Source organism: Xenopus laevis, chromosome 2S (genome assembly GCF_017654675.1).
Source record: "Xenopus laevis strain J_2021 chromosome 2S, Xenopus_laevis_v10.1, whole genome shotgun sequence".
Classification (NCBI taxonomy): domain Eukaryota; kingdom Metazoa; phylum Chordata; class Amphibia; order Anura; family Pipidae; genus Xenopus; species Xenopus laevis.
The window spans coordinates 140,571,536-140,597,754 of NC_054374.1; the positions used below are offsets into that span (position 1 = coordinate 140,571,536).

At 40.2% G+C, this 26,219-nt stretch overlaps 1 protein-coding gene across 3 annotated transcripts in view; it reads right to left on the reverse strand.

Annotated features, from left to right (window-relative positions):
- Nucleotides 1–8,812: 8,812 nt before the first annotated feature.
- Nucleotides 8,813–26,219, reverse strand: part of lima1.S (LIM domain and actin binding 1 S homeolog) — a 44,117-nt gene continuing 26,710 nt past the window's right edge. For all 3 annotated transcript variants that reach the window (XM_018250174.2, XM_018250173.2, XM_018250175.2), the window contains 7 exons: nt 20,663–20,756; nt 18,382–18,521; nt 16,428–16,511; nt 16,143–16,197; nt 15,238–15,335; nt 11,989–12,122; nt 8,813–11,139 (listed from right to left, as the gene is read on the reverse strand). In XM_018250174.2, coding sequence (XP_018105663.1) covers nt 10,158–11,139; nt 11,989–12,122; nt 15,238–15,335; nt 16,143–16,197; nt 16,428–16,511; nt 18,382–18,521; nt 20,663–20,756 — 1,587 coding nt within the window. In that variant the 3' untranslated portion in view covers nt 8,813–10,157. The remainder of the gene's footprint in view (nt 11,140–11,988; nt 12,123–15,237; nt 15,336–16,142; nt 16,198–16,427; nt 16,512–18,381; nt 18,522–20,662; nt 20,757–26,219) is intronic.

A 26,219-nucleotide genomic window follows, 5' to 3' on the forward strand; every position in this document is an offset into this window, starting at 1 on the left:
GATGGGCGCGTCAAGCCAGGTGCTTTCTGCAGTAGACAGTTTGGGTATGGCTATGGAATCTAGGAATTGAGTCTGCTGTGGTATGGTATGAGGTGGAAGAGCTATAAAGACAAATGTAGGGAAGCTTATCTGCCTGTCTGCTTTCTGCTCTCAGTAACTACTTTCCACATAAAGCACAATAATGGTGTACAAATAATTCCCTAGCTGTCCGCTAGTTAATAAAAGAGCTTATCTTCCTATGAAATGCGTTCAGGGAAAGCCCCGCAGCACCATTTAGTATTTATTGAAAAGTGAAGGAAACAGACCCTTCCCTTTCTGTGACAGACAATCGCTCACAGGCATTCACTCACAATGAAATAATCATCATATAAATGTGCATCATATCCTCTCATTGAGTTCAGGGTGAATCACCCACTGGTGTGGAGCAATTAAATACATTCAGCCAGGAGGGAAAAACATAAATGCTGTGGCTCAAAGAGAAGGAAGTAGCTTATGATGGGATTGTTAAACAAAGCATGCCCTGAGAGTCAAGTGGCTGTACCTTCCTGGTGCCATTAATACAATAAATAAAATAAAAAGAAATAAAATAAATTGCAGCATGCTGGCATCACCCAGTGAAATGTCTTGCTAATCCAGTTGATAAGACAGGGGTCAGAACAGTATAGACAAGGTAAAGACAGATTCAGATTTTTGGTTGATTGGATTTCCCACCTGATCAGTATAAAGGACTCCGCACAGATTACTACTGGGAGAAGGGATTGTCTGCCTGGTCGTGTAATTAATAAAAAATTTTTCCCCCGGAATCTGTGGATGAGCATTTTTAAACTAGGGGTATATTGTTTGAATGGAATTAAATTTGCTGTGATCAGCAGTGGTGCAGGTGTCAGTGCTGCGAAACGATTTTTACTTTCTGCGGCTCCTTATCACATGGAATGATGTCACGTCCTCATTGTGTAACAGGCAGGATTCTCTCCCTCCAGCTAATGTACTGGATCATGTATTTATGGGCAAGCTGCAGCTAGTAAAGGTTGTGACACCCAAAGCAAACAAGAAAAATATGAAATGGTATTACTCAACCCTGTGACACAGTAGGAGGCCCATTGATCAAAGGTCGAATTTCAAATTCATTTGAAATTTTTTTTAATTAGAATATAATCACAATTCGACTAGGAGGTTATTTAAGAAAAAATCAAGCTTTTCTCCGGAAAAAAAAAACTTGAATGTCAGAGCTCAACGGACCTCAGCCATTGACTTGTACATGAACTCTGCAGGTTTTAGGTAGGTCGAATATTCAAATCAAGACTGTTTCTAATTCAGATTTACTATTCTACCCTTGATAAATCTGCCCCTAAGATTTGATACCTTTGACGATGATAGCCAATTTGGCATTCGCTATAGGAATAGTGGATCTCTGTAGTGCTTCATTGCCAAATTCACGTGTTGCTGTGGTCTACACTATCATTAAAACCCTGTGTTAGGTTGTGTAGAGTAATGCTTGAAAAGAATCTTCATTTGAACTTACATTCAGGGTCTGACTGGGCCGGCGGGACACCGGGAGAAAACCCAGTGGGCCCTGGCTCTTTTGGGGTCCCAGACTGACCCATGTCCCCATGACGTCACGGGGGAACTATTCGGCACTAGGAACGAGCTGTAACCTTAGCTCCTAACCATTATCTGGATATCTGCCTTGAGTGCCCTGAAGCCGCAGGGTCGTATCGCGCATGCGCCGGAGCGCTGATCATTAGTATTTCTTAGAATGCGGCAGGGCATGCGCCCCTACAGTCTTGCTGCCCTAGGCCCGGGCCTCGCAACAAATCTGGGCCTGTTGACGGAAAGATTTGAGGGGGAAAAGAGAGACCTAAGGAGGATCCGGTTTGTGTCGCAGACGCTGTTTGGAGGAGAGGGAAAGGATTCCTGTAAGAGTGTAAGAGCCCGCAGCGTTTCTCTCGAGGCCCCTGTCAGACGTTCCCTTGGTCAGTGACACATTCGCGGCCAGCAGCTTTCCTTTTTGTCCCTGCCGCAGCATGGCTGGTGACTTTGAGCTCTTCCCGTGGGAGACAGCACAAACCCCAACACTGCCTGTGCACAACAGTCGCGCTGCCTTGCCGGAAAAGAGTGCACGCGGGAGTGTGTGGCGGCAGCAGAGTTGTTTGCGTTGGGGGGGCCCCGGGGGATGGTGTGTGGGGCTCCTGAGACTGCAGGCCCGGTGGGCCCCCCAGCAGACACTCGCCTCAGGCGGCAGTGCCCCACTGGTTGTAAGGGGTGGCAAAAATGTTGCTCCTGGTAACTAAGAGCCGGTTTTCAACCCGGAAATTCGGCTCTTCTAGTGCAGAGAACGCAATTGCGCTCTCTGCACTAAGCGACATGGGCCGCCCCTGCCTGCTGTAAAGGTTAGTGCCTTGGGGAGGGGGCAGCAAAAGAAGGCCGTCTCAGGCGGCATAATGGCAAGAATCACCCCAGCCCCCCCAGTCCAACACTGCTTACATTTTCTGACTTAACTAACCATAGTGATAGTATAGATATAGTATTTGTAGAGCACTCCCATCCCCAGACTTATTGGAAAAGATGATCATACGCACTGAAATAACATCAGTCAGGGCTGTGCCCTCTGTACTACTGCACTGCAAGAGGTTTGGGCCTAATAAATGCTATTGACTCAGCTACTCCAGATATTTATCTGGGAGGTTTGACAATCTTACCTGACAGGTCTCCATAGGCCCCCCATGAAACAATTTTAGTACCCAGGCCAACAATAAAATCAAATCCATATAGACAACTTCACAAGCAGGTACACGAGTGTTCTGATACTTGGCTTGAGAATCGCTATTTTGGCAGCTTTCCGTAAGAGATGAGTAACAAAGTATGGGAAAGTCACCAGTTTGACTATAGTCGACTGCTCAGAGAAAAATAAAGGTATGACACCTGTTATACAGAATGCTCAGGACCTTCCGGATAGGTTTTCCGGATAAAGGACCACACCTTGTCAACTAAAAAATTATTTAAACATTAAAGAAAACCCAATAGGATTGTTTTGCCCCCAATAAGAATTATTTATATCTTAGCTGGGATCAAATACAAGCTACTGTTTTATTTCTACTAAAATTTGAATTATTGGATTAAAAGGGAGTCTATGGGAGATGACCTTCCCATAATTTGGAGCTTTCTAGATAGTGATTTTCCAGATAATGGATATCATACCTGTACTGTACCTGATTTCTCATATGAGGAATTTGTATCTTCCATAGCTTCAACCCTTTAAGTGCCACATATGAAAGTAATATGCGCTGTGGTTAAAAATGCCTTTATTGGTATACTAATAAAAGCTACTTGATGCTGGGGTAACAGTGCTGTTCTGTGCTTGGGATTGCTGGTGTCACAGTGTCATTTTTATTTGGGAGTTGCTGGGACTCACAGTTGCAATATATGCTGGATTGTTATTATATACACAAAGCTGCTGAGCATTACAGTGCCATTATAATGGGGGGCAGTGCAGAAGAACAGCATTACGGTTTGTCTTTATTTCAAGCAGCATGTTATTTCTACAAGTATGTCAGTGCCACAAGCTGAAGTCTGTCTGTTCTACAGTGTGTAAATTGGCTACATCAGTCCCACAAGCAATGAATTATGTGTGTTAATGGCTCCAGCAGTTTTTCCGCTTGCCCTTTGTCAGTTTGACAGATAATATAGAATTGCCTCCTGCAGTCTTTGTCCATATACAGCGAGGGAGCAGCAATAGGCCGGCAGTACCATAAGTGCTTTACTGATGTGGAACAATGGAAGCTCTCTTTTCTAAAACAGAACCTCTTTTTACAGCAGTTGCAGAACAACAGCAAAGCTTGACTCGGGGTCACATTTTGCAGTAATGATGCTATGTCACATGGAGCTAGGACTCTTATAAGGGACGTTAGTTCCCACAGTCATTGGGAAGTCTGCAAAGATGGGGGGGGCCCAATAAATACCTGTGACCCACCACACGTACTTCCTGTGACGCTGCAGCATGCCCACCCTCCCCACATTTACAGGCCCAGGGATCCATGGATTTTCTTAGCTTATTCTCTGTCCCTCACAGTGGCGTAACTAGAGTTTGTGGGGCCCCCTGCAGATTAAATTTCAGGGGCCCCGACGTATGAACTTCAAAGTAGGAGGGATCAGTAGAAACACAGTGCGCTATGCACGCCGCTGCAAAATTTTCAGACCCAATAGTGACCTTGGGAGAAACATAAGGGCGCCTGAAGCCAATGACTACTCATGCATGTGCACATCCTATGCCGCCTGCAGAAAACTGGGGGAATTTCTATTAGCCAGGGTGAGGGCAAAATCAAGTAACTCCTGGGAAAATAATGGGGTGATAGGTATGGCTATGATAGTAGATATGGCCAATAAGCGCTCCATTAATCCCACACATGCCAATAACAAAACTGCAAATGGCCAATAAATCTTGAGATGCCAGTAAGATCAGTGAATAGATTGAAAGCATTACCTTACACTTGCAGAATACCAGTAGCGAATGCTCTTCTTTCCTTGTGCTCTCACAGTTGCTTGCTGCGTTCTCTCTCTCTGATCCAAGATGGCCATGCATTCCACAGTGGAACGCACGGCCCTTCAGCAGCAGCAGGGAGGCACAGTGGGCCGGGAGGCCTTCAGGATTTAGGTCTCACCCCTTGCATTGCAGGGTCTGCGGGGGCCTTAGTTACGCCAATGGTCACTCGAAAGGGCACCTTTCCCTGCCATTGGAATAAAAACTGGTATTACCCTGTTCCACTCTTACACATAAGGCCCCAACCATCTTCCATTTACTGCCTGTTTCAATGGCAGTGGAAAAACAAATTAGGGTAATATTCTACCAGCGGCAACTGGGCCTATTAATGCGGTAAATTAGGGTCTGTCTTAAAAATGCCTCTAGTGCTATATCTGTCCAGCTATACAGCCCTGGAACTTTATGTACTTGCTCTGCACAATGTTTATACATGTTTCTTTTCTTTTCTTTTGAAATTCTTTTTATTGAGATTTTCAATAAAATACAAGTATATGACAATATGATAAACATACAGTGTTTCAATAAGGAGCAAAAGAAGTATTCATGAGCATTACAGTAAACATTTGACATGAAAGACAACAAAATAAATAAACAAACAAAGAAAAAGGGGAAATACAAATAACATAAAATAATGAAATATCAGAATAATAATAATAAAGTAAAATAAAATTAATTTAGATAATTTAGAAAAATAGACCTGGTATTCTCTCCTACCAATTAAAGTCTGACAATGCCAAAAAATACATGAAGAACCATTTTTGTGAATGAAGGCATTAAATATCTCTTTTAGCATTTTATTAGCATAAATCTTGTCCCATAAGACCAAGGATAAATGACCTCTTATCAGCCTCTAAAGATGAGATATAAAGAGACCATCTATTCCTTATTCTATTTCTCTGGAGAAGATCATCCATTCTAAATCTAATTACCTCTTGAATACATAAGTTAAATAGATAAGACAGCACGTCCTTCAAAGAAGGGGGGTTCTCTTTTATCCAGTACAAGAATATAGATTTCCGAGTAGCTGCCATAACTAACCAACAAAAAGATAATATTTCATCTGAGACATTAATAGAAGAGCCATTGCAAGATACCTGAAAAAAGTCCTTCACATCTACTAGAGCATATTGAGGATTTAAAGAGACATCTAAATTAGTCAATTTTTTAATAAATTATACATGTTTCAAGCAGAATATCCAAAATAAACTAAAACTTTTCAAACATTTTTTCACCTGAAGAGCACCAATATGCATTGGTGTTATTAAGGCCCCTGCAAATACTGCACTGGTAGAGACTGCTTCTGCTAGCTGGAGCACCTCCCATATATGTCTGTAGGGGGGTAGGTCACTTCTTATAAGGCACATCTTCTTACTCAGACACAAACAGACACAAGATCTCAAAAGCAGGTGTATTAAGGCAGAATTAGTCATCACGTTTTGCAATTGTTTGCTGTAATTCACTTCCGTCATAAGTTAACAATACTTTAAAGGGATACTGTCATGGGAAAAATTTTTTTTTCAAAATGAATCAGTTAATAGAGCTGCTCCAGCAGAATTCTGCACTGAAATCCATTTCTCAAAAGAGCAAACAGATTTTTTTATATGGGGCTAGACATATTGTTAATTTCCCAGCTGTCCCAAGTCATGTGACTTGTGCTCTGATAAACTTCAATCACTCTTTACTGCTGTACTGAAAGTTGGAGTGATATCACCCCCTCCCTTTCACCCCCCAGCAGCCAAACAAAAGAACAATGAGAAGGAAAAACAGCAGCCTGCCAGAAAGCCTTTCTCTCCTAAAGTGCAGGCACAAGTCACATGACCAGGGGCAGCTGGGAAATTGACAAAATGTCTAGCCCCATGTCAGATTTCAAAATTGAATATAAAATTGGATTTCAGTGCAGAAGTCTGCTGGAGTAGCACTATTAACTGATGCGTTTTTAAAAAAACATGTTTTCTGCTGACAGGATCCCTTTATTAATGAATCATTCATGGATACTGGGTCTCTCATCGCTACACTTTGTGTATCAACCATAACCCCCAGAAAACTCCGCTCAAGTGTTGGATTGTACCAAACTCAAAATCATTTAATGGTGTTTCATAATGAATTAGAGGATTCACCTTCCGTATATAGAATATTCATACCAATAGGAATATTACGTAGATCAGAGGCAATTAAACCTTATGCTGTTTGTGGATGTACACATCTTTCCCAGGCTAAACCTGAACTTAATCCTAATCTCTACGACGCACAATTCAGTAATAGGGAATTCCAAGGCTTTTGTTCAAGCAACTTGCTTGGGTATTTAACTGAACTACAAATGGACGGAACAATTCACCATTTCCTTCCATCTGAAATTCCCCTTAACTTTGATCTTCCAGTAAATGCATGTGTCATGTGTTTATTGCATGAGCCAAAAGTCCCTTTATTCCCTGAATTGAAAGGTTTCTAGTTTATGTATGTGAGCATGCGAGAAAATATAATTTCTTTTATTTGCAGGAGATAAGTCAACAAGCCCCTATACATTTTTTTTTATTGCACCTGTGATAATAGGGCTTTTTATTTATACCCCGGGTGTGATGAAGCAGCATCACTACTCATCTAGCAGGTGGTTATTATTTATTATATGGAGATGCCTATGGAGCTTTGGCAGCAACCCCACCTTAGCTGGGTGTTTAGGGGGTAAAGATTCCCAGATCCGTCTCTGTTACAGGAAGCACAGTGGGTTGAAAAAAGTAGGAATGCACAGAACTCTTCAGTTCAGGGTTTTCCAGTTTCCTTGAGTACGGATTTGGGTGAATACCCCAACAAATCCAAACTCGTGCTGGAAACTGCAGATACACAAGTGTAAACATTTTTTTACTATTATAAAGAGATTGTATTTCGCAGGGCTAGATCAGGGTCTTGGATTAGGCCAAATCCTGAACTCCCATTTCCAGGATTCAATGCATCCCTAAAAATAAAAATAAATACCACTGTCCATTAAGTTTGATATTTCCGTTTGAATAGAGGGGTTTATCAGGCATTAAAAAAAAAAAGTTTAGGTTCAACTGCCTGCATTTCAAACTAAATTTGTAATGTGTGAATGTTCGACATCAGCTCCATTCATTGCACTCCTATTGAACAAGGGTTTATAATGTAACATAGTAAGTTAGGTTAAAAAAAGACACATCCATTAAGTTCAACCTTTTAACTTTTTTTTGACCTGCCTAACTGCCAGTTGATCCAGAGGAAGGCAAAAAACCCATCTGAAGCCTCTCCAATTTGCCTCAGAGGGGGAAAAATTCCTTCCTGACTCCAAAATGGCAATCGGACTAGTCCCTGGTTCAACTTGTACTATGAGCTATCTCCCATAACCCTGTATTCCCTCACTTGCCAAAAAAGCCATCCAACCCCTTCTTAAAGCTATCTAATGTATCAGCCTGTACCACTGATTCAGGGAGAGAATTCCACATCTTCACAGCTCTCACTGTAAAAAACCCTTCCGAAATATTTAGGCGGAACCTTTTATCTTCTAATTGGAATGGGTGACCTTGTGCCAGCTGGAAAAACCTACTGGTAAATAAAGCATTAGAGAGATTATTATATGATCCCCTTATATATTTATACATAGTCATCATATCACCCCTTAAGCGCCTCTTCTCCAGCGTGAACATCCCCAATTTGGCCAGTCTTTCCTCATAGCTAAGATTTTCCATACCTTTTACCAGCTTAGTTGTACCCTCTCTGTACCCTCTCTAATACAATAATGTCCTGTTTGAGTGATGGAGACCAAAACTGTACGACATATTCTAGATGGGGCCTTACCAGTGTTCTGTACAGTGGAAGAATGACCTTAATTTAGAAAGCAGTCGTTTGTGGGGCACGGTATCAAACGCTTTGGCAAAATCCAAATAGATCACATCTACTGCCCCCCCCACTGTTCAGAATCTTACGTACCTCATCATAAAAAGCAATCACATTCGTCTGACATGACCTATCCTTCATAAAGCCATGCGGATTGCTGCTCATAATGCCATTCACAAGGACAACATTTTGAAGGTTATCCCTTAACAAGCCTTCAAATAATTTGCCCACCACAGATTTATTTAACCCAATTGTCCCTTTAACATCTGAGAATATCACTCTATTTAGAAAGGTCCTCAGCCAACTTTGGGCTTCAGAGTAACTTCCAATAGCAACTGAAGTATTGAAGCACTCATTGCTCTGTGCAAATGTCTATTGATTCATACACAACAGGAGGAGAGCCAAGACAAAAAAAACCCCATAAGCAAAATATCAGCGAATAAAATTCTTTATTGTCAGATTGGTTGGAAAGCAAAATATATTACACCTTTATATAAAAACACTTTTTATATCATGCATACAGCAATTTAGCTGCATCACACATAAAACAGTCCTGTCATCCGTCAGTATGAAGAATCAAAATTGGGTAAAAGGTCTGAAAGAATTTTAAAAAATTACCCTCTAAAATTAGTGTTGCACCTATTGAAATCCTGTTAGAGTTCACTGAAAAAAAAGGTATACGTGAAATAAATGAGTTCACAATGCAGGTCGCTGTCACTGACCAACAAAAATGAAGACTGGCGCCTAACCGCACACTAAGCGTACAGTTAAAAGTTTAGGAATGTATAATATCCAGAATGAAACAGGATAAGAGATTCTTAAGCAGCAAACTTGGAATGTAAAAGAAGTAATCAGCTAATTTTGCTAATAAATCCCTCCAGTGCAAAACAATGCATTGCATATTAAATAACACAAGGACGTCAGCTTGACCGATAACATTCCAGTTCGCAACGTCTATTACAAAACAGCTCATTGCACATTAAGACCCGTTTAGGGTTGGTGTCTGGGTCACTCAACCACAACTGAAGGCTCTATTGTACCAGAGATTTTTTTTTCCAGTTTGCATATTATTCTCATACATAACGAATGCACTTCCACAGAATGAAAAATGATCAGAATGATTACAGTACTGAGAGAATCCAGTAATTAGTAACCAGCAAATACAGATTCTCAAAAGCAGATAAGATTTGAGGCAAATCAGTCATATTGGCAGTTACATTCACAATCCCTTGACATTTACAATATTGCATATTTTTATGGTTAGACGTCTGTGGCAAGACATGCCAACAGAAAGCATTTTAACATACGCATGTGACTCACGAAGGTTCTGCAATGTGAAAAAGAGATCAGGCAGCAGTCAGGCAAGGATCTCTTGTTACCTGGAAATAAGGGCACATGTGGGGTGGCAGGTAGAATTACCACTCCATGGAAGGAACGTCTAGATTTGGTAGAAAACTGGTATTTACCACCAAGAAGCAAATAGACAAGTGTGACATTACTACTTTTTTTTTTTTTTTTTTTTTAAAAACTCATATAAATGAAAGTGGCCTTTGCTAGTTGAAAGGTAAAAAAAGGTTGTATTTACTAGTTTCCTCGATTTCCTTTCCATTCCTCGTCCCTAGTTTTGGTATCAGCAACATTCCATATTTTTAACCTCAACCAGTCCTTTAAAAAGGAGTAATTTTTATAAGAAAGGCAAGGGCCACAGTTAAATGGTATTCTAAATGATAAAATTAAGGCAAAGCCCTGTACAAACGCATACACTGCACAAGCCATATTAGTCATTCTCTTCAACATCATTAACATCATCATCCTCTTCCTCATCATAGTACCGATTCCTTTTGATTTGATCTTCCACAGAAAGATCTTCAGATTCTTCTCCCTCCCAGTAGCCAACATCTTGGGACCTTCGGTACTCCTCGGGGGAGGAATCATTAGGGGTTACTGGATCTTCCACGCTTGATTGGCTGGTTTCAATGGACTCGTCAGGGGAATGTTGCTGTTCGACAACCTCCACTTTAGAAACATCCTCAATCTCCAAGATTTTATCAGCTGGGTTAGCAGGAATCTCATTTTTTTCCTCATCGGCTACAGAAACATCTTTATTATTTTGTGAGGGCTTGTGGTCTTCTTCCACGGATTGTCTTTCTTCTGGCTTCTTTATCCAGGTATTGCGTAGCTTAAAGGAATTTGACTTTCTCAACTTTGGAGGTGATGCCGGCAAATCATCCAGGGATTTGTCACTATCCACAGGCTTAGCCACAGATAATATAAAAGGCCGGCTGCGCTCTCGAAGTGATCCACTTCTCCTGAGCTTTTTAAGGTCCAATTCCTCTTCTGTTTCTACTTTTTGAATTTCCTCAGTTGGTGGCCACTTTGGTCTATGCACTTTAAAATTCTCCTCTACAGAACCACCAGAAGCACTAGAATCAGCTTGGGGAGGCCAGGCAATTTTCAGCCTTTTAGTCTCCACTTGCTTTTCCTTATCTTGCACAGTATCAACGGTTTTAGCTTCCATGGATGCAGCTAGGACTCCGACTTTTGCTATGGGAGCTTCTTCCACAACAGGGCTGTTGGGATCCTTAGCAGAAGTCTGCACAGGGCTCTCTTCTGTTTCACCTGTCTCGCTTTTGTTAACCCAAAGTTCTTTGTGTGGTTTGTGCCCAAAACCTTCATCATAATTCCCTTTGGATTTGAACAGCTGGTTAAAGTGAGGTTTGCAGTAAACAGTACCATGTAGTGATGCAAAAGTTCCAAGACTGCAGAAAAAGCAAAAAGAAAACATTAGTATACTTCTAATCATTATAAGATAACATATTGGTGAATAATTGCAGAATGTTTATCAAGAAGAAATGAAAGGTAACATTTCTAGCAGTTAAATTAGCTAATTACCACATTCAGGATTTGGTTCAGGACATTGGGAAAGAACAGACCTTTTTACAGGATACATCTGACTAAACTTAAAAAGAAACTTTTTTTTTTTTTTTGCAAATGTATAAAAGAAAATAATCCCCAAATCTCCTCCAAACTAAACTTTAGGCCGGTCCCCCTGCTACTGCTTAGGCCCCCCCCCCCCAGGTGCCAGCCTCATAGTTTGGGAAGCAGAGCTTTCATTTACCACAGTTCTAAAGCGGTTCTAAAGCTGGCCAGATATGTACGAATAATATTGTTCTGTACATTTATTATGTGTTTGGTGGCCCACTGATCCTGACATATCTATGTACTAAAGGTATCGGTCAGGGAGCTATGAAAATGTCATCTGCTGAAGCAATTTGCTACTCTAAGGCTGGTGACACATGCTAAAATTCCGGGGAGATTAATTGCCAAGTGACAAATCTCCTCTTCTTCGGGCGACTAATCTCCCCAAAAAAAGCCTTCCCATCGGCTAGAATTTAAATCGCCGTCGGGATGGCACTCTGATCGTTTGTTTTCAGGCGACTTCGGAAAACTAAGTGCTCAGAGTGCCATCCCGCCGGAGTTTTACATTCTAAAGTCACCCGAAGAAGAAGTGGAGATTTGTTGCTGGGAAACGAATCTCCCCGTAATCTTAGTGTGTGTCGCCACCCTAAAAGTGGGACTCTAGATTTGATGTTGAGAATGATGCATACCTGAGCTTGGTTGAACAATGAGAACAACGAAAGCAGCTGTTGTGGTACACCTGATTATTGGCAAAGAGACGTTCCACTGGATAGACAGTTTTCTGGCAGCTAAAGCAGCTTTCTCTGGCCGGCAACTGGAACTTCTAGGGGAAGAAAAATCATGTTAATAACTACCATTAAACTCATCAAGTAAGATCCCCAACTAAGAACTGTATTGCAGTAATGTCCCACTTGATACCTCATATGGCTAATATAAATAAAAACTCCCAGCACTGGCTGGCCTGGGGATGCTAGAGACTGTTATTCACAAGAACAGAAAAGTCATGTGACATCCCTGATGCAGTCTGTGCTACAAGGAAAGAGAAACATTATACACCAACTATCTGCCTTAAGAGAAATGGCACAAAATTTGTTGTGATTTCCACGGAGACCAATGCAAAGGTATTTTTGGTATATTTGCCACCCTATGGAGCTTTCCTGTGAGGGCTTAATTTCCCCGTGTTGTATAACCCTTTGCATCAGACAGAATACTGAAGGCAACCCTCTGGTTGCTGTGGGTTACTACACAAAAGCATATTTGCCTATTGTTAATAAATGATCCTCAGTTTAGCACCACTTATACTTTGTAGTATAATGAAATCAAAATTATATTGTAATCTCCACGTGCAAGAGCAAGTTAAACGATAAAGGGCTGGTGAGCAAGCGCTTTCATTTGTTTTTGGTTAAATAGAGGCAGCAATGGGACAGTTTTAGAAAGTTTAGATACAGAATGGCTTAAGGCCAAAAGAAAATTCAGAAAGAGCAGCAGCCACCATGCCAAGTGTATGTTGTTCCAAAAACATCATCTCCTAAATTTCCTTTTTAAGATGGAAATGTTTAGTGCCTGGAGCAATGCAACCGTTAGCTCACAGATCACAATATGAAGTAATGGCATAAAAAACAAGATGCAGGAAAGATTAGCTGTCTGGAGGTGATTTCCAAACCTTAATGATTAGCAGTCATGTGCAAGGCTGGTCAGGTTCCAATGTATAACCCACAGAAAGGAATGCCATAGAGAATGGCTGTGCACCCCCCTGTAATTCAGCTTGCAGGAAGGAGAGAGGTGGCCACAGAAGTCATACTAGTAGGGAAAAGAAGGCAGGAACAGAGAGAAGGTACCAGGAAAGCAGGAAACAGAAGCTGGAAGAAAGAGATAAGAGGACTAAGCACTATGGGATCATTTACTAGAGGCACAGTCATTTTTATGACTAAACAAGTTGACTTCATGGACGGAGTAGCAACTGTTTAGTCTACCCAATCCACATCAGTCTAGCTAGCAAAGGATTCCTTTTTGCCAACAGTTTTTATGGACTACCTATAAACAGTCACTATAGACTGATTAATGAGGCACTAAAATACAGAACACAAAGCAATAACAGCTGGATAAACGTTACTCTTCAGCTTAAAGGAATTGTTCAGTGTCAAAATAAAAACTGGGTAAATAGATAGGCTGTACAAAATAAAAAATTGTTTCTAATATAGTTAGCCAGCCAAAAATGTAATGTTTAAAGGCTGGAGTGATTTGATGTATAACAAGTCAGTCAGAAACTACTTCCTGCTTTTCAGCTCTCTTGGCTTACACTGACTGGCTACCAGGCAGTAACCAATCAGAGACTTGAGGGGGGGCCACATGGGTCCCCTGAGCTGAATGCTTAGGATCAATTGCAAACTCACTGAACAGAAATGTACCATGTGACCCCCCTTCAAGTCGCTGACTAACTCAGAGTTATAGAGCTGAAAAGCAGGAAGTTGGATTCTGGCTGTTTTATTAGACATCTGTTCACTCCAGCCTTTATACATTACATTATTGGCTAACTAACTATATTAGAAACATTTTTTATTTTGCACAGCCTGTCTATTTACACAATTTTTAGTTTCACACTGAACTGTTCCTTTAATTCTATAAGCAGTACTGGGTCGTTCCGGTTGACACACAAACGTGTTTGTGCTGTTACAAAAACTGGCATATATAGATAACACAGAAAAAAAAATACTTTCCAGAGTTGGAACATTTTTGCTCAACATAAAAAAGAACCCATAGGACAAGGCCCTTGCTTTTTGTGTAGTGCCAAAATGTACAGAATATTGCTGCTATGCATACATGGAATTACCCACGTTTCCTCACTCCTTGCCACTTCTAGTGATCTTAAAGGGATTCTGTCATGATTTTTCGTTTTTATTTCTAAATTACACTGTTTACACTGCAAATAATTCATTCTAGCATTTAAAATTTCATTCCAGAACCAGTATTTGTTTTTTTAGTCGTAGTTTTTCAGAGCACAAGTCACATGACTGGGGCAGCTGGGAAACGGACAATATGTCTAGCCCCATGTCAGATTTCAAAATTAAATATAAAAAAAATCTGTTTGCTCTTTTGAGAAACGGATTTCACTGCAGAATTCTGATGGAGCAGTACTATTAACTGATGCATTTTGAAAAGAAAAAAAAAAAAAAAAAAAAAAAAAACATATTTTCCCATGACAGTATCCCTTTAATGCAAAAGTAGCAGAATAAATGAAGGTGGTGAGAAGACAAAATGTGCTCCCTCCCGCTGTGTCTCTGCACTGATAGGCACTGTGTGGGCCTGCATGCAGACAAAACAGAATAAAAATTGTGTGAAAATTCTTAGTCTTTCATTTTCACCCATCTGCAAAAAAAGATGCAGGCAGATAGAAGCCACGGCTGTAGCTCAGGAGTGTCCATACTTTACTAATGCGGGGTCTATTTTTAGTGATGTTATTCCATTATGATATACATCCATAATATCACTGATAGCATTCTGTTCTGTGGAAAATATTACTTGATTTATAAGAGAATTTATATTACTATGTTTAAAAAAACAACTATTTCTTATGTAGCTTTAACAGAATAAATATCTGAATAAAAAGATTAATACAGAAGGATAATTTAGTTAAGCTGTTTGTTGACAGTGTCTTGAGATCTGCTGATCACCTGCTAAAGATCTATTGGTAGATCCCAATCTACCTTTTGGGAACCCCTGTATGTAGCACATGTGAGATCAGCTTTAGGATGATCTCATTAATACTGAGATGATTTTTTTTTTTTTGCTCACGCAATGAGTTTAAATGGAAAATGAAAGCACATTGCTGCTCCCAATTGCCCTGTGTGCCATCGCCTTTAGCCTATTTTCACGAATGCATTTATTTTACCATACCACAGAGTTGCCAAGCTATTTTGCTTATATCACATCACACTGACCTTTACAGATTTGGGAGGTGAAGCCTCCACCTGATTTAGCACTCTTTGGGGACTGTATTCAGAAGAGCCGATGGATGTCTGAATCTCTTCATATTTTTCTGTTAGATTGACAAAAAAAACCAACGTTGATAAATACTGCAACTCATAATAATTACATGTGGTTATCAGATCTGGCAACATTGGGACATTCTAGAAAATGCAACTAGAAGGGCTTGACAGACTGTATTTAATTCCAAGCATCACTAATATACTAAATGACCAAAGTTGTTCAAACTTATATTACAATATTCTAGCATGTCCATTTTTTCTAGGAGAACAAGTAGCAGTCTGGGATCAGAGGAGTCTGGAAAGGGGCAGAAAACATGGAGGTAACCGTTGTCTTATAACACCCCTGATTCACTGTGCTCTGCTTTTTCTATCCCAAGAAGAAAGAAAAGATTGTGGCAACAGGTAACAACAATCTCTATAGAAGTCAAAAAGGTGACTGCACATTTTTGGCAACATTACAATGGGTTGCGAGAAAAAAAAAAGAAAGAAAAAAAAAATACATACATTTCTGTACACAATAATTTTAAGAAATAGAGATCATTAGGAAGGAACATTACATCCTAGAAGATTGAAATCCATCAATTTATATAATTCCCCCTTCCCTAAATAAATGTGTAAATTGAATATACATGGATTATATACATGCTCCAAATAGGAGCCTCTGACATTTTGCTCTGGTTGGGGTGTTGCAATATTTGTATTTGTCCAAAAATATACTGCATGTCAGATACTTACAGAAAGTGCTTTCTTTTGTATACAAATGGTATTTATACACCCCACTCTATGGGCAGAGAGCAGGGACAAGAAAAAAAAAAACAAAGAATGGAATGCAGAAAAAAAGGGTAAATTGAAGTTACCATGGTTTTCCGCGGTGTTCCTGGAAATTATGGGGCTGTTCTCATTCACAGTTCTCTGGAGAAGAGATAACAATAAGTTGTTTCATCAGCCCTGCTATTCATCATCATCATCATCATCATTTATTTATATAGCGCTGTCAAGATACGCAGATACGTAAACTAGTCATACAGTTACACAGATAGCAATTTCTTCAATCAATCAATCAATCATTCTCAGCCCTAGGCTGGTGCCAATCAAATCAAGTTAGGCAAAGGCAGTTTCTCTTTGTGTAGTGGTGGTTTTACCTTTTCATCGTCAAGAGAAGAGGCATTGTTCAGTTGGCTTGGGGGGACATTTTCTTTCTGCTCAGAATGGTTTTTCACCTCATTCTATCAAAACAAAAGGCAGAATAGAAGTGTAAATGTGGCATGTTGTGAACACAGTACAGTACAAACATTACAAAAACAAATTTGGTTAGTGCCATGGACATGCACCAATACAACCTTGTTTGCTTTAGTGAGGTACAGAACATAAAATCAATTTGTGACTGAGCAAGTAGCCAGCAGATCAAGTGAGCCCTGGGACTACTGATAACTTACACTCACTGTTTGTATTTGTAAGTGGTAGATTGCTTGCTTGGAAAAAAAATCCTGCATTCGCCATGTGAGAAATCATGTCGCTCTGTAGTCTGTACTGTTGCCATTACTAGACTTGTTAGCATCAATCTATTTGAAGCAGGATATCTGTACCTACAATGTACTTTCACATACATGAGCTCAGTTTATTACAAACAGTAAGAGTAAAATCAGCTAGCAAGTAACTGGAACACTTAAGTCTAGATTATCTTTGTAACTGAATAATTACATGCAAAGTGTAAAATTCTATTCTTGAGACTGGGTTTAGGTTTATAGAGAGGTTTGCTTCCAGGCTCTGCCTTGAAAATAGAAGCAATTGTTCTTTTCCAGTGAAAATCCTGATCACCACCTTCAGTTGTCTCTTAAACCTCTCTTAAAAGTTGTCTCTGACGGGCATTGCTGAAAGTGAAGGAGCCATGTGTGAAAGAACACTCTTGGGAAAGGTGCTCAAACTCCTCTTCACTCCTTTAATAATAGGTTCAACTAAATAAAAAAAATCATTTTAATATTAAAGGGGCAGTTCTACTTCACAGAGCTTATTTTGATATAAGCAGAGTGCCAAAAATGACTCAATGGATTGCTATTTTCTATATTTTATGGTTTTGTTTCCCCTTTTCCTGCTTCCATAAGCAGCTTAGAATGTCAGGTCACTGGCTTTATATACGGTTACAATCTCATCCATCGGATGAAACACTGCTCAGCAGAAGACGCTCAAGTCTCTTCTGAGATTTACTGTCTGTAACAATAAATCTCTCTGAAACAAAGCAACTCTTAGAACAGATATATTAGATTAGATAGATTTCTGATGTTTCCAACAGAGTTTATAGTGTTCACAGATAATCCAATTTCTTTTTTAACCCCATATTTTAGAAAACTGGTAAAAATAGAAGAAAAAAAAAAAAGTTTATGGTATACTAAAGGATTTCTAAAGATGAACTGTCCCTTTAACGTGCTTTTTAAAAAGTAGATGAGGCAACTTGGATAAACGGTCAGGTTCAAGAACAGACTTTTATTTTCATGCCCCTAGAGAAAGATCTTAAAGGAGAAGGAAAGCTACGGAGGCATTTTATTGCCAATAGATGAGCTGCAATAGTGCAAGCTAGAATGCTATATTTATTCTGTAGAATGTTTTACCATACCTGAGTAAAAAGCTCTAGAAACTCTCTGTTTGTTTAGAATAGGAGCTGCAGTATTAATGTGGTGTGACATCACTTCCTGCCTGAGTCTCTCCCTGCTCTGGGCTCAGATTACAGTAGAGAAGGGAGGGGTGGGGGGAGAGGAGCAAACTGAGCATGCTCTTGCCCAGGGCAATGAGGTTTAAGCTGAAAACAGGAAGTCTGATACAGAAGCCCATGTGTACACAATAGAAGGAAAGAAATGCAGTGTTTCTTTTGACAGGGGACTCAGAGCAACATTACGTTGAGGGTTTACTGGTATATTTAGATGGACCTTTCTGATAAGGCTTACTTAGTTTTAACCTTTCCTTCTCCTTTAATGCTCAGCTGTAGGCACTTTAACCAAGAAATTTTACTTCTCGATTAAAAATGATTACTTTTTCTATAGCAGAGAGAAATGAGACCATACAAAAGGCAACATTAACATGTGAGAAACAGAAAGGACTTGCCTGTTTGGAAAGAGCTGCCTGATACTTGGCCATCCTATCTCTCAGCGGAGTTGCCTGCAGAATGGGAGATTCTTCCAGACTCCTATGAGAAGTGTGTTTGCTTGGAGAGCCATCAGGAGAGCCAGAAGATATAGAAAGACCTATAAGACAGTGACAAAAAGCAAGATTGTTAAAAATTATACAGCATTCTACCTTGCTGCACTTCCAAGTGTACCAAGGACAGACTGTCCTTGTTCAATAACCTAGAAATTTTGCTGCGGCAGCTCCAAAAGAATCTCAGGATAAATATTATAAATGGTGGTAAAATATGCTTTTAATCTACTTTGCCTTTTCTGTCTCTAGAAAGAATGCAGCAGGTCAACTCTCCACCAGCCAAGACTACATTTTCACACAATGCCTTGCATGCTTCTGCATGGGACATTTCATAAGCTGGCATGCGCTACACTGTTTCAATAGACAAAACCAACAGTGCAGAAAACAACAAGAGAAAGATTCTGTTTCAGTGACAACTACAAAAAAAACCAAAAAACCTTTTGAAACATTTATAACAAACTATAAGATACAAGTCGAGTGATTGCATTGCGGGATCGCATTTCTCATTGGTATGGTGCATGAAGAATTTTTAAATATTTCATACTTTTTGTTTTTTTTTCTTCAATCTGCTGCACATCATGCAAACTTTTCAAGCAGATACGCAGATGGATCTGTGCTTGTATTTTAAAATGGGCACTATAAATATAGGAAAAGGCTGTGTGAAACAGAGTGCTCAGCAAAATCCACATCTGTTCTAGTGTGGAATGCGTTCAATTATCCCACTGGGAGCATGAAAAGGCACATGTAGAGCACTCACCGGACTTACAAAATAAACCCAAAAGATATATATAGAGCAGCAGAGTGCTTTGGCTAGCTCATACAGGCTTTGTGCATGACCAAATACACACAAACATACACGCAACAAACACATCTAGTGAAAAGAAAACTAATAAATTCTATCACCCGTTGACCTTTGGTTATGGTATTCTATACTGCGAGTGATTGCTGATAAAACACCTGAACTGGGAACTGGCACTTATATAACAGTGTAACCTGCAGCACCTTAATACCCCTCTGAATTGGGTCTGTATTTTACCCTCCCGTTTAGACTGTAAACCCTACGGGTAGGGTCCTCTAGCCTTTTGTTTCCTTGACACTGAGCACTTAATCTCTATTGTAATTATATTTTATATTTATGTGAATTGTATTTCTAATAATGCACTTTTTATTTCAATGACCCCTTGTTTGTTACTATCAATTTATTGTTTTGCTGTACAGTGCTTTGCCCTCAAGGAGCACTATAGAAATAAAAATATACATACAACTGTAACTTAAACAGGCTCCACCTATTTAAAGGGCAGCAGGATGCAACTTATTTTGCATAATATTACCATGTATATGTTATTTTCAACAGATGAGGTTGAAGTTAAAAAAAAAAAAAAAAAAAAATGGTAGCTTCTTTTTGGCTGCAAAAACGTCCCCACGTTACTCATACAAGCTGGAACAAATGTTGACAATGTAGTGAATAAGGATGGATGGGGGTGGAGGAGGCAAATACCTGAGCACATTCCTCAAAAATAAGTCGAATTCTCTGATAAAAGGGAAACTAGAAGCTTGCAGACAGATACATTTAATTTTGTTTCTTCCAAGTCACACAGCTACGGTCTTGCTTTCCACTGCCAGCAGACCGTCTTTTTCACAACTCAAATTAACTACTGTATATCATTTTCAATTGCAGCCTTTTTTTATATTTACAGTTGAGAATTGGGTTTATTGTGGAATTTAAGTTGTGATTTAAACCCTGGTTCTTGAAAAAGCTGAAACATCCTGTTTTTATTTCCCTATTAATCACTGTATGTACAATATTACAGGCTGATCAGGGAATGAACCAAAAGCTTGACTGTTGATTTGTTAGTACATGTCTAAAATATTTCGCTTTTGGCAGTCTTTACATGAAAAAAATAACTTAAGTAGAGGCTCTTGAACTTTACAAATGTTTAAAACTAATTTGCTAGCAACCAGGCTTATGTTTGGTTTCCAAAACAAGTTTGAATTTCTGGCTCCCACTGCATAGAGATAAGTTGGCTTAAAGGAGTCCTTCAGTGGATATTGCCCCTAGCCTTTCACAAACATGTTAAACCGCCTGCCAGCAACACATACTTATAATATGATTCCATTAGATGGAGAAAAGAAAAAGACCAAACTGACCAAAGTAGTGACCCAGCCCCCTTAATATATTAACACTCACTCTTGTCAGTGAAGCAGCTATCGGAGTCTTCAGAGGAGACATACTTGTCTGCAATAATTCTTCCAACATTAATTTTCCCAGGTTCCGGTTGAGACTGGAAAATAAAACAAAGTAAGATGTTTAATCATATGTTTGCAACAATCTGCTGGATTTCGTGCATCTCTAGTAGGAAGCAGAGTATATATCATTACTGATCATTATTCAATAAAGGTGAAAACAGTGATAAAGGAATTATTAGAGGAATTATTGGAGGAATGTCTCTTCCAATAATCCATTTTTATGTCCCTGTTGGCAACTATGCATCAAGATCTGATTGAGTATTAACACGGATACAGAGTCATAAATTTCTCTTACATTTGGTTGGACAGGAAAGGTAGGTGTAGGTGTGTGTGCCATTAGGAATCTTAATATCCTCTGTTATAAAAATGCTTTCACTGGTCGATATTTGCCTCCCTCTGGCGCTAAAGTTAAATTATTCTTAACCTATTAGCAAGTGAAGTCAATTTCAGCATTACCTTTATTAAAGGACATGTAGAGTCTACATTTTCCCTAACATGTATTTAAATTGGGCATATCTTCCCCACTCAAGCCACATCAGTTGTACTGCATATACCCCCACCATTTGCCAGCGCATCAAATTTTCCTAAAACAAATAGCAGCTTTCACCCAGCGGTCATTTTCCCTCTGACACATCATAAGTAACAATGGCATCTGCAAATAGGACATTTTATACTGTAAAGTTCATTTAATGCAGAATGCAAGTTACACAGGCACAAAATACTTTGATTAAAAGTTCTGCTGGGGTTGAGCAGCGTAATTGTTAAGCTGAGCTCAGGAGAGGTGATTAGGATCCGACAGCTAGAACAGTTTCTATGAGAACCAATAACGCTATCTCTTCATTGGCTGTTAGACTGGAGGGTGTGCTTAGTAATCTGAGCATGCTCATGAATCACAGTCAAAGTAAATTCCTGAGGGAGAGGGCAGAGTGGGTTAGAAGAGTAGAAGGATTTCTAAGTTAATACCTCAGAAGTGAAGCCTTCTGAAACCAGAAGGTATTTACTTGTCTCATGCCATACACATAGCACTGCCTAGATACCCAAAATTAAAGTTTTGATTCTCCCATAAGGCATCACAGGCAGACATGCAAATCACTTCTTTATGTCCCTTTGGCCCAACTATGCATCCAGAACCGCTGGTTTATAGCACAGATACAGCCTAGTGGTTCAGAACCATGTATCCAAACTTGTAGACAGCCTGTTTCGATCTTATTAGATCAGTGCAAGACATTGGAACATGGCCTCTGATGGGGTAGGACTTGGAGAGTAGCAAAATGGATAACCGAACCTGGTTAGGGCGAGAAGGACTAAAAGGAGCCAAAAAGCCCTTCACAAGCAATTACAAGCAAAGTGAAGCCTTCTAAAATCAGAATGTCTCATGCCATACACACAGCACTGTAATTGCTTGTGACGGGCTTTTTGGCTCCTTTTAGTCCTTCTCGCCTTAACCAGGTTCGGATTTTACGTAAGTGATTAAGGGGATGCTGCAGCCTTACTGTTAACCTTTTAACAACCAGAGTGGCAGTTATGTAAAGAGGCTGTTCGCGGATTACATTTTTGTGGAAGGGGTTTACATGTCCTTTAAGCATGGCAAACAACTTATTTTAGTGGGCACAATAGTGTGTTGATGTATGCTAGCTGCTCAAATAAAGCACTTCTATCACACATGTGAACACATAGCCTAGGTCATGTCAGCCATTTTATTACAACCTTCCCCTACAGAAACAAGACATTTACATGCACATTAACACAGAGGGACGGTGGCCACATTGTAGCAATATGTCTATGTACACAGCAAGCCACATGCACTGTAGTCATGATTCAAGCTCTGGAATGTTTCTTACAGACATCAATAGTGACGTCCTCAAGCTTGGTTAGCCAAGGCACTCCTGTGTTTCCTGGGGTAATTAGTCCCAGGAGAGACATGACTATCAATAAGTACACTCAGCACCCTGCTGGAACAGAAAAATTACAGAGTTTGCAAATTGTCTGCCCAATATTCTACAGCAGCCAAAAGCGGTCACGGTTGGGGTGGCAGATGCTTTAAAATGAATTTCTGCTGTGCTGCTTGAATAGGATCTGGAGGCTATACCAACAGACGCTAAAATACAATATTACAATGGGCCTGCTTCCAAAAACTTTTTTTCATAATGAAAGACATGGAAGTCTAAGCAACTTTCCAATATACATAAATGAATAGGTTCAACATTAGTTGTTAAAAGGGTGGTTCACCTTTAAGTTAACTTTTTGTATCATTTGTTATAGAATGGCCAATTCTAAGCAACTTTTAAATCTGTCTTCATTATTTATGTTTTATTGTATTTGAATTTATTTTCCTTCTTCTACTGATTCTTTCCAGCTTTCAAATGGGGGTCGCTGACCCCATATAAAAACACATGCCCTGTAAGGCTAGAAACATTATTATTCCTAATTATTACTGCTCATCTTTCTATTCAGACCCTCTCCTATTCATATTCCAGTCTCTTATTCAAATCAATGCATGGTTGCTAGGTTAATTTGGACCCTAGCAACCGGATTGCTGAAATTGCAAACTGGAGAGCTAAAACGCTACATAACTCAAAAACCACAAATAATAAAATATTAAAAACAATTGCAAATTGTCTCAGAATATCCCTCTTTATGTCATACTGAAAGTTAATTGGACTGGAACAAGGATGAAGCAGAGCACACTCTTCAATTCTGTAAAAGAAGCTTATACTGAAAGTTAACTCAAAGGTGAACAACCCCTTAATGCCATCGCCATATAGATTCGGGGAGATTTAGACGCCCGACGACTAATCGCCTCTTCTTCAGACGACTTATCTCACGGCTAGAATCTAAATCTCTGGCAGGATCGCTTTGTTTTCTCAAGTTGCCCAAAGTTTCCTCGAGAGGCAACTTCGGAAAACAACGCGATCGAGTGCCATGCCGCTGGCGGTTTCGATTCTAGCCGCAGGGAAGGCTTTTCGGGGAGATTAGTCGCCCGATGAAGCGGTGATTAGTTGCCGTGTGACAATCTCCACGTCTGTCTCTGCACTAAGGGTCAGTCCACACGAGCAGATTCGGGGAGATTAGAATCTGTAGAGATGACTAAGTGTAGTACATTCAAGGCTGTTAATCCTGGTGGACACCCCCGCCACAGGTGTATCAATTCAAAGTTTCAAACGGTTCACTCAGGAAGTCAGCCAACACGCAGAGCTTGCTGCAAAGTGCTTTTATTCACAACATGTTTCGGGCTAAGCAGCCCTTTATCAAGGGCTGCTTAGCCCGAAACATGTTGTGAATAAAAGCACTTTGCAGCAAGCTCTGCGTGTTGGCTGACTTCCTGAGTGAACCGTTTGAAACTTTGATTCGGGGAGATTAGTCGCCCCCAGCAACAAATCGCCTCTTCTTCGGGCGACAATCTCCCTGAACTGCCTTCCCCCTGCCCTCAGCCGGCTAAAATGAAAATCGACTGCGGCAATTCACACGCATCGATTTGTTTTCCGAAGTCGCCCAAAGTCGCCCCAAAGAAGAGGCGATTAGTAGCCAGGTGACAATCTCCCCAAATTGCCAGGTGTGTCCTTACCCTAAAACAGAAATTGTTAATCTGTGAACGCCCGTCTCTGACTCCTGAGAGTTTCATTGTTTCAAGAGTCTGAGCAAGAAAACAAAGGGTAAACAAACAATGGTTTAGATTTAGAAACTGTGAAAATGTGTAATGAATGTATATTGGAAAGTTGTACTTGCATCTAATTACAATCTACAAAGAGTTTTCACTTCCAGTTTCTGTATGTCTCCAACACCAGTGGAAGATATTCGGGGCCCAGTTTCTAAGCTTGGGGTTGCCATTTTCCAGCTGTGTGGGCTAGAAAGGGTTAATGATTTTTTCGTTGCTGCTCAAATAACTGCTGCTTAGGAGAGAGGGGGAGGGAGATTTACAGTCAATGACCTCACATGGTCTGCCTGAGGCACAGAAAACTGTAACCAGAGCTTGGGAGAAGAACAGTATATGAGGCTTGCAAGGCTGGACAAAGGACTGAGAATACAAAAAGTCAGTGTGTTGGATTTCCTGTCGGACGGAAAGCAAGGACACACCCAAACTATCTACCAAGAAACAGGCCCAGCTGAATGGCTTATCAGAAGGCGGCCATGCTGGGAAGGCTTCATGCCACTTTAGCCTCTGACCTTTTCACAGCTGCTCATTCCATTAGGTGCTTAAGATCGGGGGCAAGGAATTTCAGCTGAAAATGTAGGATTCACACTGCAGCGGCATCTCAGACTCAAGTTAGGTGTCAGAACCAGAAAATGGCCATTCTATTGTCAGCTGAATACACGGAGGATTTATGGGTTTTTGCTCCATATCAAATGTGTTTTTTTTAGTCACATTATTGGGAAGCCAGCAAGCACGAGTTGTTTCCCAAAAGAGGTCCATGTAAAATACAAATTGGTACCAACTGGATCTGCCATTTGCAATAAACTGTATTCTCGGCCTAATTAAGCAAACAGTAAAGTTACCCTACTCCAAGTATGTCAGAGCAAGCAGATTTGGCAAAGAGTATTGTAACTGCACTAGATCAAACATTGTGCATTGTTGATCGGATGTATGGACAGTCCTGCATCACATTATACATAAGCCCAGGTGTGCTTCATACAGGTGGTGCTTTATAACAAGGCATTCCAGAAGAGAATGTCGTTGTAAAGTATTGCAGCTAGCAAGGTGAGAGATGCCAAAAAGTCACCCAAATTAAAAGTAAATGGCGTGAATGCTTCCCCCCCCCCCCCCCATGCAAACATTGGGACGGGAAAGGAGTGTGAGGAAATCAGCAGCTGCTTCCTGGTAAGTACAGGCTTGGATACACACTGCTCAATATGCCAACGGGTCTGTTTTTGCAAAAAGCAGCATTATCACAATAAAGAAGGACTATATACAGTATAAAACAGGCAAGTCTTTGGGCACACAAGCTGCAAAAATGATGACAGAATGTGATGTCTGAAAGATATTAGGGGACTACTTTCTTATGTATTTAAAAGCAAGCTGTATTATGTAGGATACTTTAACAGATTTTTAAGTCATACTTGTAATATAACAGAAAATATTCTTTATATAACAGACAAGCACAAATGTTTCTTCCCTCCCCCAACGTACAGCTGTTAATGAGTATTACATTTCTTCTGTTCCTTAACAACTGCAGGCTGAGCAACATTATATATTTCTTTATAATCATCACATCCGGTTATTGCCCTTACAAAGGTTTTCCCACAATCCCACTGCTACTATAGGCACCATCTCTCTCTACTATACCTGCTATCCCACAGCCACACTCCCTTCCCAGAGACTATTATCCCACTGTTACTATAGGCACCATCTCTCTCTACTATACCTGCTATCCCACAGCCACACTCCCTTCCCAGACACTATTATCCCACTGCTACTATATGCACCATCTCTCCCTACTATACCTGCTATCCCACAGTCACACTCCCTTCCCAGAGACTATTATCCCACTGCTACTATAGGC